Source organism: Palaemon carinicauda, chromosome 10, assembly GCF_036898095.1.
Source record: "Palaemon carinicauda isolate YSFRI2023 chromosome 10, ASM3689809v2, whole genome shotgun sequence".
NCBI classification, from domain to species: Eukaryota; Metazoa; Arthropoda; class Malacostraca; order Decapoda; family Palaemonidae; genus Palaemon; species Palaemon carinicauda.
This window is the reverse complement of record NC_090734.1, coordinates 123,643,740-123,659,253: the sequence shown is the minus strand read 5'-3', so window position 1 is coordinate 123,659,253 and position 15,514 is coordinate 123,643,740. Positions and strand designations below refer to the sequence as shown.

Genomic DNA, 15,514 nt, shown 5'->3' with positions numbered 1-15,514 from the left:
TAAGTTTACTGAAAAGTGCATCCAGAGAAAAGCTTTCTGAATATACATTAGATTTTCATGTACAAATGACATACATTATAGAAGTTAGTTCTAGCACAAAACATGAAGGTAACAGGTCATATGTTAAAAAAAAGTTAATAAAAAAAATTATGTACACAAATGTACAGTAGTGCAAAGAAACTATGACCTCTGAATATTTTATGTTAATGCTTTATCTGATGAAAATAAACACTCCTGAACACAACAGAGCATTAAAATCACATGGTATTCTGGATCAGCCAACATGACTGGGTTCTAAAGTCAACTTGATTGTAAAGGATAAGAATGTAATAGAAGTTAAAAATTATGAGATTTTTTTTTTTTGTAAGGATGTTAAAGTGACTGAAAATTTCCAAATCAAGAAAGGCCAAAATGCTCATCGAAATTAAGAAATCTTTCAAAAAATATTTAATTTACAAGAACTGTAACATACACAGTTCTTAAATGTGTACTAAACTTCTCATGAAGTCAGCACTATAATTGGACAAGCACTGAAGACCGAATAGTATACAGTACCTTGTCTACTAACACCATATCAAAATTTGACAAAATATAAAGGACACTGTAATATGTTGGAGAATATAGCATAGCCTTTCTCAACTGGAGGATTCAATGGATAAGATAGAATAACAAGCTCTTGATTAATTTCAGTAAACACTAATTGGTAAGTGATAAACCATACCAATAAAGAGACGGGATGAAGGTCAACATATTTGTTTACCATAGCAGTTTAAACATTCAATAAGTAAATGCAGTATAAGTAAATATAAAATATAGCATGGTTTTCTTTATTTCACTAGTAACCATGTGAACTTAACTGATGATGTTCACTGGTGCTACATTAGCAGCGCAAAACCTGAGAGGTTTGAGCATAAAATGTATGCATAGTTATTAAAGAACTACAAAGATAACATTCTACTAACCTATATGTTATGTTTGCAGGTGGACCTGATGGGGCAGCTTCTGGTGTGGTATAGTATTTCACAGCTTGCTGACCATAACTAATATGATTACGTGCTGAAACTCTTATCTCGTACTCTATTCCCCTCTGTAACTGATTCAGTGTCTTCTGAAGCATTGATTGGCCTTCAAGAGTGATAGTAGACATACTCCCACCTGTTGATTAAGACCAAACTACTGATACATCTGTCAACAATAAAAATCATCTATACCTAACAAATTATACTGCATGAAATTTTAGATATTAATTTTCATAAATTATCGGTAAGAACATTCGAACATGACTAACCTTTTGGTCCATATTCTAGACGATAACCCATGATTTCACCATAAGTTTCTGTTGGTGGTATCCATTCAACATGAACAGCAAGTTTACCAGAAAACTTGTCTACAGTGCCACTGCAAAAAAGAAAAAAAAATCAAACTACAATACTATACAATTTAACAACGAGAAATCATATATAAAGAAAATGTAGAGTACTGTACTTTCAGGGACCAAAATTTCAATATTTTTACTTTACTTTAAAATTAAACCTTGCTACATACCATTCTAAATCCTCTTTGATTCTAATGGTATCATATGAAGTCATGCCATTTGTAAGTGTTAACATTCCAATGCTTTCACAACAATGTTGGAAATATTTGGCAGTATATTGTGCCCTTTTGATTTTCTATTATATTACTTTCCATAATTTACTATCATATACCTTAAAGTGCAAAATTTAGCTTGAAAAAGACACTTGGTTGCCAATAACAAATTAACCAATTTTAGTATTATACTATCCATTAACAGTGATCACTTTACTTTGCTGGTGTTAATTCATTCATACAGCATTAAGCACGCTTACATTTACTCTCACCTTTCTCCACTTTCAAACACTTTAAAGCTCTTTCTACTAGTCTTTGCAGTTTACCATCACCATCCTCAATAAACACTATTTAAAAATGTCAACCACTATACACTCAACCATTTTCTTAACAATTTTGTACAGTACATCAAATGTCCTATCTTTGATTTACTATTTCACACCATCAACAGATGATACGTTGTCAAGACCTCACAACCCGCTTTACACCAAGCCAGTCACTCATCTTTTAGATATTCTAATATTAAGTACTGTATGCTTTGTTTCCATTATTTTAAGTTTCAAACTGTCAATAAATATTATACACTAATCATCCTCAGCATAATTTGCATTATTTATTTATAAATTTATCGTTACCTATTTCTGGGTCCGTGCATGCAATATTTTTAAATCCCTAATCTTTTGAAACTTGTCCCACAATTTTTCCATAATTCATGACTCGTCCACAAATCATTTATGTACCCCATCATGTTACTTTTCCCAGTTAACCCCTTGTCATACTTCCTCAATCAGATTCCTACTAAACACTAAACTATGAAATACCAAGTAATATTATGTCTGTACAATTCTCAAGTCAACTCTATGACTTTTCCTTCATGTTGTCATAGAATTATGTACGTAATACCGTAGTAAAAAATCTATAATGGGTCACAATCAACATGGTGAAGGGCATGGGTCTGGCAACCTTATTCCAGATGACTTCCTTATAACAGGTTAAACCTACATTTCTTTCTAGAACTTTGGATCCTTTTACTCTCTATATCTGAGTAAAAAATCTTGCATTGCATTTTTATGGTCCAATAGCCAAACACTTTTGATGCAAACAAAATGAAATTGATAAGCAAAACACATGAGGTCATTATCCTCAGCATAAAAGCAAGACACTTGATTAATGTAGTACTTAAAACTTAACATGATTTTTACCTAAAGAGAACTTCAAATTTTGAGTAGATAACATGGTATGTTGTATATTACAAAATAAATTACATACTTAGATACATCCCCAAATTCTTAATTACCAGTGAAAACTTTCAAGCTCTATGGCCTTGCTAATCCTTTAGGTAGGTAAAACACTTTAACAAGTTATGTTGTATACTGTAATGTATTCAGAACAGACACTTCCCTAGATACAATTATCAAACTAAATCTTTTACATAAAGTTAAGTTCATACAACAGCAATGAAAATTATTCATCAATTGATTATAAAATTTAAAATATTTGATAGTAAAATTTACTTAATTTTAGATATATTTTCTCAGCGTAAGACTGGTATTCTGAGGATGTTCAGAATAGGCTAGGCAGGCTGTGATATTTGGAAGATTAAATAGTATCTAAGCACCTCACATCAGGTAAAGCACATCTGAACCCACCCAACCAATGTTTCTAAGCATGTGACTGTATTGAATGCAGTACAGTATTGCATAAAAAGTAACACTAATAAAGAACCTAACTTTGCAACAACTACAAGACATAGTAAATGCTTTACTTACTTGACAAGAAGTACAGGTTTGTTTGGCACACCTCCCGGCATACGGACAGTTTCTTCAGCAGATCGAGCACCATCACCTTTGCGAGTAATAGCCGATACCTGAACTTCATACTCTGTATCTGGACGTAAATCTACAACTGTATACTTGGTAGCATCACCATTTTGAACAGTGTAAGGCACACTGGGCATAACAGCAGCACCCTGGAAAAATTTCATTACGATAAAATTTGTCATTACTATGCTCACCTGATGTTCATGTTGCTACGTTATGTTGACGTTACCCCTAAAATCAAAAATTTTCCTGTTTCCTTCCCTTGCAATAGATATAGGTCTCTAGTAAAGTAATGAGACAATCTAACTGGGAAGGGCCAGAAGTGATGCTTGGGCACTAAACAGAACCTTTGTCTTCAGTTTCAAATCAAAACTAGTCCCTTTCCTCTTAACACCACTAATCAGTGGGAAGTAAGGTGGGCATGTATATGAACATTAGACAAGCAAAGAAATAAAAATAAATTATCATTACAAAATAACATTTATATCTGTGAACATCCCTTTATCATCTTGCTGACTATCTCTGATGGAGATGCGTTACTAGTGAAGGTAAGAGAATAGGTCATTTAAAGTTTTCATATAATAATAACGTTAACTAGCATTCAAGACTTACCTATTGTCTAACCTTTGGTAACAAACCACCTCAAACTAAAGTTTGAAATACAAAACTCCAGATTATTTCCCTAAATATCTTATTCCTAAGTTACCTATTTATATAAATCCAATACCGGTCTTAAAAGAGAAAAACAGGAGTACCTCTAGAAATAGATTTCAAAGCATCAATAATATCTAGTATTCACGCGAGTTATTTCTTTATCAACGCTATTCACATCCACAACAGGACCCAAATTGGGAAGTACTCAATGAATGTTTCTGCTTCTCAGATAGTCCCAACCATTGATGTAGATATTTGTTCCATATTTTAAGCACAATACCCACACTGCCCTGGAAGCTCGATCTGAAATGGTTTCACCTAAATTTCTCCTCTATAAGGTTATACATAACCTCTACTGCAGAAACAGCAAAGAATTATGTATTTTAAGAATGCTTCCGTCTTCATTACCCACAAATTTATATCTATTACCATTAATGTAGGATTGAAGGAAGGATATTAAATTGTTACATACTAAAGGATTGGGTAACATCCAATTGAAAACATTGGCAGAAGGCTTCATCAACAATTGAGCAGATACATTATTTTCTAAGGGAATCATACAATGTGCCACGCCATCCTCATATGAAATAAGAGGATACTTTAGAGCTTCATTCAGAGAGTAGAGGGATATTAAGATCCAAATTACCAACTCTGTCCTCTGCCTAACAATCTAGTTGGTGGCTAGGATTACAGTGTAAAGAGGTTTTGAAACAAGGCTAAGAATTAAAAGAACTCAAGGCTCTATGATAGGATCTCAAATATGTAATGCACTATGCACCATCAGAATTCTTACTGAATGGAACACTAGAAGCACTAAACAAAATTTGAAAATTTAGGTTAGGGTTAAAAATAGGGGAGGTTAGTTCAGAATTATTGCCATTAAACAAAGACTTCCTGGCCTTTCTATATTTCATTTAAGAGCTTTTGAAGCTCGTCACAAATAAAACTAGACTCGTCGAGTGGTTTATCGGAGTTCAATGCTGGAGAGTAGTTACAGTATTATCATCATCTTTATTATAATCATCTAGACTACTGTAGTCTTCTTTGGATTTCCTCCTGAGCTAAAAGCAAGGTTCTTTTTATTCCTTGAAATTTTAATTTGATCAGCCACCAAGAAAAATACTTTTTCATTACAGGAAAAGAAAGGCCTTTGCATTACTTACAGACATTACCTAAATCACAATGCTGTCCCCAACAAGAGACGCAGAGAACACCGATCACAATCACCCGCAAACAGTTTCCTCGAATAATTGATGCAGTAATTGCTAACACATCTAGAAGTAGAAATTTCTAAAAGCACTATAAACCTAAATGACAGAACAATCTGGAATATGGGGCCTGCCAATCAATCCAACAGCAATGCAGATTGAGGACAAAGGCATTGTTAAGGCAATTAGTCCCTAGATTGTCTTATTACTTTATAGCCTATTGGAAATAAATAAAATGGGACTTATTTTAGTTGTAGGGGTAAAATTGGATATAACCAAGGCTGCAAGAAAGAATCAATATGAACATCAGGTGTGGCTCATATAAATAACATGATTAATTTAAATCACATCATACAAATAACATGATTAATTTAAATCACATCATACAAATAATGATCAGTTTTCTTTTCGGCAGGTTAACATGAAAAAAATTAGTAATTGCATGAGAATGCCAACGTAAAAGATTATTCAATTCTAGAATATGTCTTTGTAAAGGATTATTTAAATTCAATTTACCAATATATTCAATACCTATGAAAGTACAGTATGACCAATATAACATATCAAAACACTAAATCCCTGACAAAAATCATAGTTGTGCATGAGAGAGAGAGAGAGAGAGAGAGAGAGAGAGAGAGAGAGAGAGAGAGAGAGAGAGAGAGAGAGAGAGAGAGAGAGAGAGAGAGAGAGAGAGAATGCTATACATACCTCAGTTTCTTTAACATGAATCTGATATCCTCGGATGATCCCGTGTCTTTCTCTTTCAATTGGTGGTGTCCACGAAACATCAATGCTAGTACTATTGATTACATCGACTTTGACATCCCGAGGTTCACCAGGTACTATAAAATAGCAATTGCAAGCTAGAGCATACACACAAGAATACCAAATTGGTGCAAATGAAAGTGCACCAATACTAAGGTTGAATATGTACACGATTATTCTAAAGATTGTTTAATATATTGCTGAGAACAATTAAGATTATATCTTAATCTCTCTAAACAAGAGAGTATAAACACAGAATACACATAATTACCCATATGAGAGAATGAGACCTTCTGAAGGGCAAGTGAAAGGTAAATGATTAACCAATATAAAATAATAATACATTTAGATCTTAATAACTTATGATGGGACAAACCTACTCTATCTCTAACTAAAATACAAATTATATCCACCTATTGCTATCATGCTACTGTTTTTGTAAATATTTATCTAATAGAAGAGTCAAACTGTTCTTACTCACTAAAACAACATAAGGAACAAAGAATCACACATCACTTGGCTTCAGCTAGATGTCTAAAAAATACTGTAAACACACTGGTACCAGAACACCCAAGTGTCCACTGCTGTTTCCAATAAATTAACAAAGTAAAACACACACCATTGATTGCACTTTTAAAAAGGCCTGGTAATTAGTATATTATAAGTGGTATGACACTTGTGAAAACCTTATTAGTCAATATGATGAAGGCTTTATAATTAACATGATAGACAGCATGTCATAACCACGGAAATACAAATTTAACAACAAAACTATTATGATAGCAAAAACTTCAATAAGGTACACAAGTTTTTTAATGTTAGGAAAAAGCAAAAAAATTAAGTGCTAAACTTGTGCATCAAATTACTTTTCATGTACAGTGTATGGAAAGATTTCTTTCTAATCAACAAAGGTGACCTAACAAAGTAAAAGAGTGCACCATAAACTCTGTAACTGCAAAAATCTCTGAATATAATTTCTTTTGTACCGCATCTAATTTTTACTGCAATTTGTATTTACCCTTGCATAGGGTTCTTCTAATACTGTACGTATTTATATTTTTGATAACTACATCAAGAAATATGTCTCTCCTTTACTTTACAGTTTCAATATTGACAATTCAAAACTATGGTTCCACAAATCCCATTTATTGTACCGAATTAATTTTGAAAATTCATTAAAAAAGGGAAAAAAAGTCACAGAAAAATCAAAGCTTTTCTATCTAGCAAGTCATAAAATAGCATTAAATACCTTTCAATTTCAAGCTCAGAATTGATTTAATAAAATAAGTTCTGACTTTCATCCACATTTATCAAACTTGCTTAATACTATTATTCATTTCTTACAGTTCTTAAGTAATCACAAGTAATTAGAAAGTTGGCTAAACTGCTCATCTTTAGATTATTAGAACTTGCATCTATATATTTAACCAATTAACAGACCATAAATACAATTTTACCCAAAGAAAATAAGGTTTAAGTTATTAACTAATTCAGTCACTAAGCTGTAGAGAGAAACATATCCAAATTACTTCCTCTATTAACTTTACACCCACAATAGTATATAACATTAGATTAAATCTTTACTGTTCGCAAGCTTCTCCCTGTTCTGAGTGTAGGGAGATGCCTCCTGTGAAATGGGCAGTCTTCTCAAAGAGGAACAAGTGGTCAAAGAGGATTTATTGGCATAGGTCTTGGCACCAACCAAGCTCATGCTGAAGAAACTATCAAGCTCCTTCATCCTCCTCTTCCAAGGCTGAGGCCAGTGGAGGAAAGAGAAGAGAGCATCGTCCTGTCCCATTCCCTTAGGGAGTTCCTTGGGCAAGACAAAAGTATTCCTATCCACTAGTTTGGTTTAGTGTGCTCTGCTCTTGGTATTTATGGTGATGCTTCAGCAGAGAAACTCCTTGTGGTTCTAGCACCCACTAGATCACAAAATTCTTCTCTTCCTTATCCTGCCCCTGCCACTGTTCCACCTTTGGAAGACAGTTGTGTGTTGGTGCTACCAGTTGTGTCCTTCCCTGCTCTGTGAAGAGTTCGCTTATAGATGAAAAACCCTCGACTTTAGTAATGGAAAAACAACAACAGTCGTCTTCCTTGTCTTTGTCTGATGATCTTGCGAAGGAGCTGCCTGCTGTCCCAAAAAGGAAGAAGTAGAGGTGGCAATTGAGGCACATGATGACTAGTCAGGAGGAGTCTTTTGGGATATCTCTTAATACCTTTGCATGGTTATGTGAGAGGATCAGCACTGTACCAAACCCTTCGCACAGGAAGGTGTTGAGGTAGGAGAGACTATTGCTCACGCCTCAGTTTCCAGTGTCAAATCTTGTCTGAGATCTGACAAAAGCACTGTTAATCAGGATGCAGGGGCTTGTCTTCGTTCCCCTCCTACCCAGGACTTTGCAAGTATGCCACTGTAGGCCCTTTGTCAAATGCACTAACTTTCAAACAGCCATGAACTTCACGAGGTCATCTGATATCTCCAGAGGTTGTTTTCTCCTCAGATCCATTTTCTGGCTCTCATGACCCAAAGAGTACATTCCCTATGGTCACACGTAAATAAGGTTGTTCGTGGTTCCTGGTTTCCAAGAGACAATCATCCACCGGCACGAGCTGTACGATTTCCACGAGGTTACACTCTGAGACCATGTTCAAAGAGACCCCAATCCACAAAACCACAAGCACAATCATTGGCAAGAGCACGTCCACTAGCACCTTAGCGATCATAATAGCCTCAGTGCACGATCGTTCCCACAATAATGATAAATCACCTATATGATCACAAGCTCCGCCACATGCTACTCCACATACACGCAAGATCGCCCCCATGCGCACGACCGCCTCCACATGCACGACCGCCTCCACATGCACGACCGCCCCCCCCCCTGCGCACGACCGGCCCCCGTACAACCGCCTCCACGCACACTTCCCCACACCCATGAATCCTGGCACAATATAATTTCCACAAGCACACTCAGAAATACCTCCTGTAAGTGAATTTAGTGACATCAGAGTTTACCGCAGAACCAATCAAAGGCAGGATGAATGCTATTGACCAACACTTTGGTGCTTCTCAAGGGTAAAAATCCAGTCGAGCATCCATGGTCTGTTCTTGGTCAGTGAACTCTTTGGTCTCAACTGAAAAACTTATTTCCCTTAAGCCATTCCACCAAGACCTTGCTTCCAACCCCCTCTCGGCAGCATAGATTTATGTGCTGCAAAAAGCAGTACCATTGCCTCTTCCGATAGATCCAGTAACAGCAGCGCTGACGACAGGCATCACTGCGGACAGACTCGAGTACAAGGGTACCTTGTTTCCATCTGTGGAGTCTATGGATATGACAGCTATGGCTATGACTAGTCTACAAGCTACAAGATGGATAGACCTCTGGTCATGAGCAGTAAAAGTATACTGACCTTGTTTTCTTGGGAGTGAAGGCAGTAACCTACCTCAAACATTATTGTGCTAACCAGGGTGTCTTGAAATAGAGGGATAGAGATGCAATAAGATTCTCCATTCAGATAGGACAGGATGCAGCTCTCTCGACACTTTTTGTGTCGAAGGATGTCAAGAACACTGTGGACAAGTGCATGAAGGAGAGTCCTGATCTACAGAGCAGTGACCTTCAAGGGCCATAGTCCTTCCAGACCATCTGCTCGCAGAGCTTGATCATGTCAATCCCGGAAGTCAGTGCTGAAGTCGACGGTTGAAAGCCCAGATTGAGTTGTGCGGCACCAGGACCGTCCACCTTCAGGAATGGTAGGGGCCATGTTCCCCCCTTTCACTTCCAACTTGAGTGAGCCAGGAAGGGAGGTAGAGGTAGGAGAGAGGGACAGGGCCTTTGAGATCGGCAATACCCTTCTTGTGGCAGCTGGAGAGGGGGTCACAGATCTCAACACAGCAAAAACAATTGAGTGGTGGAAGTCCTACAGAACAGATACTGCCCACCTTTAATCAGCTCTCATCCTCCCTCCCCAATGACGTTACCGCCGTACGTAATAGAATCGCCAAAAGCTCTAGTTCTAGCATCGGAGACGATGGCAATGATGGAGAAGAATGTGCTACTACAATCAACTGGCTTCTACGGTTAACTATTTCTGGAGGAAAAGTCTACCAGAGGATAGAGAGCAGCCATTGATCTTAATCTTACTCTGAATGAGTTTCTTCTTTTAACAAATTCCAATCAAGAAGGATATGGTGAGGACATGTTCTTGTAACCATTAGGAAAGGTGACCATGTTTTCTGCTGCCCTCAGGAATACATATTTCTAAATATTGATCCATAAGTCAGACAAGAAAAATCTCTGCTTCATCCTAAAGAAGAGTCATGTGCCAGTTCAAAATCCTATCTTTGGACTGTTGACTGCTCGTGTTTTCTCTCGTGTTCACACTGGTCTCGGCTTAAGCACAAGAAAAAAGGATTTATTTGCTGCAATATCTCAATGATTGGTTGATCCTGTCATCACCGAGGAGACAGTTGTTCTAGGATTGGGAAAACTTCTCAACTTTTGCTGCAATCTAGGAATCATAATCAATCAGCAGAAGTCAAATCTCACAACAAGTCAAATCTCACACCCTAAGACAGAGAGTACCTGGAGATGTTGATAGACATTACAGAAGTGCAAGTCTTACCAAAGGTCGATCACATCAACAGCTTTATAGATTCAGTTCTTGATTGTTCAGCAACTTCAAGCTCAGTAGTGGCAAAGTCTTCTAGGACACCTCTTGTCGTTGGAGAAGCTTGGGCCTCACGGCCGTCTCCACTAGAGATCGCTTTAGTGGTCTCCGAAGTGACACTAATCAGCAGCCACTGACTTCCCACAACTTCTTGTTCCAGTGGAACAAGAAGCGAGAGACTATCTATGCTGAATGCTGGACGATGAGAACCTTGCTAAGGGAATTACACTCTACTATCCACCTCCGGAGATGATGAGGTTCACAAATGTAATCAATGACAGGTGAGGAGCTCAGGTGCATATCAACCTGTTGGAAAGGTGAGCAACGCTCCTGGCACTGCAGACTTTCCAATGGAGTTAGATATAGCACTCAGTCGTGCCGATTTGCAACAAAACAACTGTATTTGCTTACGTCAACAGCCAAGGAGGAATCCTGTCTCATGCCCTCTGCAAGTTAGCAAAGTAGGCACACTATTGGGCATTTGACAACGTAGTAGAACTGTCAGCAACATAGTAGAGCGGTCAGCAATGTACATTCCAGGAAAGAAGAATGAACTAGCAGTCTCTTTCAACTGCCAAAGTCAGGTAGTAGGAGCAAAGTGGCCTTACATCCCTGCTTGGTGGAAAGGCTTCTTGAACATTAGGAGTATGCAATGATCTACAGTACTTGTTTGTCAACCGGTTGAACAAGAACTTCCCACGAGTCATTCTGACAATATCCACTGTTCACGAGTTTTTGGAAAAGACCCAAAACTCTGCTGTCTACGACCCAAGGTTCAAATACTTCTACATCATCTCTCTCCAATATGCAACTAGCAATTGGGATGTCCTACTTCTTTACTGTCAGGCCACTAAGAGTTCCCAGCACTTCAGACCAGAGCACCAGAGGTTATTCCTCAACACTGGTAGTGTGACAAGCCAATCTCCAGGAACACCACCTTGTTCTGGCTTTGTGGGACCATCAAATGCGCTTGTACCACTTTCACGAGAACCCACAAGCAGATCATCAACAGCACGATCCACGAAGTCAGGAAGAATCTGTCTGTAACGCAATTTATGATGGAAGAAGTCTGGAAGCACCAGACAGCCTTCACCTTCCACTACCTATGGGAGGAAGTATACCCGCAAGCCCTTGGATACATTTACCCCAGGACTTGTGGTAGCTGCTCAACAGGGTGTATAGCAAGCCTAACTCCATCACGGGACAAAAACGATCTCTTCTAAGATAGAAGTCAACATAACTGCTATCTAGGACAAAATGGTTTAAGAATGAAAGGGAAGCATGACTTGACTTTTCCCCATCTCTTCCCGTCTCTTGTGGTATAGCTGTTGTGCTGTTATGAAGCTGGACCAGACGACCGATAAAGGCAAGCTACCTATTTCTCATATAATTCCTATACATTCAAACACCTATAACCTGAGGGATCTAGATTCTTCACCCACCATCCACCAATCCCTGGTGAAAACCTAACATAACACCTACAACTTCTGGATGCTCAAGTAGACACGAGGTTGAAAGGAGTTATCACTTTAGCTCCCATAAAGAACATAAGTATATAGAAACTTGATGGGCCTGTAAGTCACCCAACTAAAAAATTTGGTTATAGCATCATATGTCCTCCTTAGGATAAGTCTCCTATTAAAAGTCTCAGGTTTGTATGGTTAGGGAAAATGCAACTATATGTATTTAAAAATGTGATATTTTTTAAGTGACCATTAGATTATAACAGAAGTAAAACGTAAGAGTAATAACTACAATACTAGATTACCAACCAATGAGACATCACGAATACTGTCCTTAAGTGATAATTAGATTTATTTATTTCAGACTTATTTTTCCAACATCTTTAATGTTCAAAGAAATTCAAAACTTCAATAATGTGGAAATATCCAACAGCCAGGGTAGGTGAAATACCTTGGATTACTTTCATGAAAACGATGAGAAAGATACATGGTAGTGTACTGTGCTTGTTACTGTCTCCAAGTGCCGAGGCTCCACTAATTGTCCTTAAGATGGGCCAATATAGTAGGTTTGTTAGAATAAAGATACTGTAGTAACAAAACTAAGATACAGTACTAACTATGGGGAGATGATTTTTGTGGCCCAAAAATAGTATCAATCAGCAAACATATGAAAATCATAGCATAAGGTCATAAGCCAATACAATCAGCAGTACAAATGAATATGCATTACTAGGGGTATCCAGTAAGTGGAATCACTTTGGTAGAAAGATCATCCTAAGCAGGTTTACAACAAAGAGAGCTTATTGCACACTCCCAATGTTGACTTCTCCATATTATTAAATTTTAAATCTATACAAATAAATTACCTCTCTCCCCCTCTGAACAGTACAACATATAAATTTGATTTACATTATGAAATAATTTACTTTACTGTATAGTACGTACGAATAGACTATTTATCACAATGAAACACTGCATAGCTGTACATCTACAAACACTCGGACACTCATGTCGATCTCTCCTACATCTATATTAAATAATGCAGTAAAATATGTACAGCAGTACAGTGAATTGTACTGTAAATATTAGATAAAAAACAATGATATATACTGTAACTTACATTAAAATATTTTCTTGCAGTGTCGGGGCTATACTGGAGACGAGTTAGCAGACACTTGGGATAATTCGCTGCCATCACAAATTGTCGTGTTATAAATACAGTAGTGCAATTTGTCGAACGATTTAACTGGTATACACGCACATTATTTGCCGCCTTTTCACTGCTACCTGGTTTCTTGATAAGGGTTACTTTTATTTCCACAGAAATGGCTTACCATTTCTTCACACTACTAGCACTATCGCTATAAATCTTGCGCTTCATTGCACTACCACTAGCAATCTGCTTATCAGCCATAGTTAATATTATTGTAATTTACGGTAATTAGGTAAAATACACAGGAGGTAATACACACAAAGAGCTCTGACGATCACAACCGCAAACAATAGATTTTGAGTGAAACAGGTCGGTGCTGCCTGCCCTGTGTGGGGACAGTGGTATCAGGACCCAGGAGTAGTGCTAAGTACTAATTTCAAAATTATAATCACATGAAGTTTAAACATATTTTTTACTTGCAGTAGTTGCATCTGTAAATCTGAAAGTTTGCAAATCGGATGTTCGTACCTTAAGGACTGTCTGTAATTACTATCTCATTACATTCCATTAATATGTATTCAGTTAAGACTTAATCAAATCAAATAACATATTACCCGCAAAAAATTATGATTCTCTGCTCATCCTTTGTATGAATATTCCTAACATGTAAACACGGGAGACTGCCAGGTGCTGACATCACTATCTTGCAATGTTAAGCATCAAGTTATATAATTTACTTTTCTTTGAATACAAAACAGGCTGGGAAAAATGTAGGGAGGAGAGGTCCCCTTTTTGTTTCATTGTTTGATGTCGGCTACCCCCCAATTTTGGGGGAAGTGCCTTGGTATGTGCATGTATGTATAAAACACATTACCAGGAAAAACAAGAGACCAAAAGGAAAATCTGAAAGTTTAATTTCCCGATAGATAATAGGATAAAAACTAGATTTACCTTAATACTTAACACTAAACCTTGTTTCCAAAATTGCTAAAAATACGTAAAAGGGTCAATGGTGGTTACCCTGAACAAAACTCGCGCAGGGTTCAACCATTTATTAATGGCACACTAAAATTTGCTGGAATTTGGGATCCTTTATTAGTGTAATAAACATAGCTCGAAACCTTTAATTTGTTCAAGGCAACTATGTTCTAAACACTGTCAACTGGTTTGTTTGGGAAGCGAGTGGGCAACATGATAGGCTTCTATTATCAATTACGTCACGTAAAGGTTGATCCCAAGTGCTTGGTTTAAATATGGAAATCAAAAGCACTGGTGGTATGGCATCTGCTATCCTGATCCATTCTTCTATGACATTCCGTTTCACATTAATAGGAAGTCTGGTATGCTGTACCTGAAGCAATGGAAGTCCGAGACCACGTGAACTACCCCTTTGTCCAAAGGCAAATGTAGGGAAACAGTAGGAATGGAAGCTTGAGAACAAGGATTAAATTCTCTATTGTGTTTTAAGATTTTGCCACAAGAGTATCACCTGCTGTTAATTTATGACCAATAAATAATAATATTCCTGAACTAACTTTATTCAAATCAGGTAGGGCAAGATATAAGTTAGTGCATATTAGGCTGGGTGGTACCCTCATCTTTGGAACGAGAAAAAGATGCAGGATCATTTAACATGACATTCATATTGGAATTGGAGACAGTAATTAAAAAAAAAATGGGAAAACTGCTCCATAAAAGTCACAAATTATGATTTAAGCCCACAAATTTCCTACAAAACATAATTTCTCACTTGCTGTTTGAACACTATTGACTAATATTAACAGAATTAGGCAATGGAGTAGACACCTGCCCCAGATTTTCTTTTTATCTATTCTTCCATTTTCTCATAGGATTTACATCACTATGACAAGTTCTTTTAGATAACTTCTCATACTGTAAAATGCCTCAAATTTCTTAGAACACATGGCATACATGTGACACAAGGGTATTCTAAAACTAGAGGAAGGCATGCCTTGTAATCTTGCTCATAAATGTTACTAACAAAAGGGTAAAACACCAATTAGAAAACAAAACATACAAGGCAGTGGAGCTTGAGTCAATGCTCCAGGCTAGGAGATGTAAATAGAATGACACTTAGTGTGACAGCGCTAGCACGATCTATCTTCCTCTGGATAAAGGGCAATCAGAAAATGGCTAAGTGCCTGGAGAAGGGAGAGAGCGAGATATGCT

At 37.2% G+C, this 15,514-nt stretch overlaps 1 protein-coding gene across 1 annotated transcript in view; it reads right to left on the bottom strand.

Annotated features, from left to right (window-relative positions):
- The window catches only part of Lar (tyrosine-protein phosphatase Lar), a 119,499-nt gene that overhangs the window by 58,979 nt on the left and 45,006 nt on the right, over window positions 1-15,514 (bottom strand). Inside the window, exons 7-10 of the mRNA XM_068381781.1 lie at window positions 5,978-6,111; window positions 3,357-3,556; window positions 1,289-1,398; window positions 963-1,155 (exon numbers count right to left, since the gene is read on the bottom strand). Coding sequence (XP_068237882.1) covers window positions 963-1,155; window positions 1,289-1,398; window positions 3,357-3,556; window positions 5,978-6,111 — 637 coding nt within the window. The remainder of the gene's footprint in view (window positions 1-962; window positions 1,156-1,288; window positions 1,399-3,356; window positions 3,557-5,977; window positions 6,112-15,514) is intronic.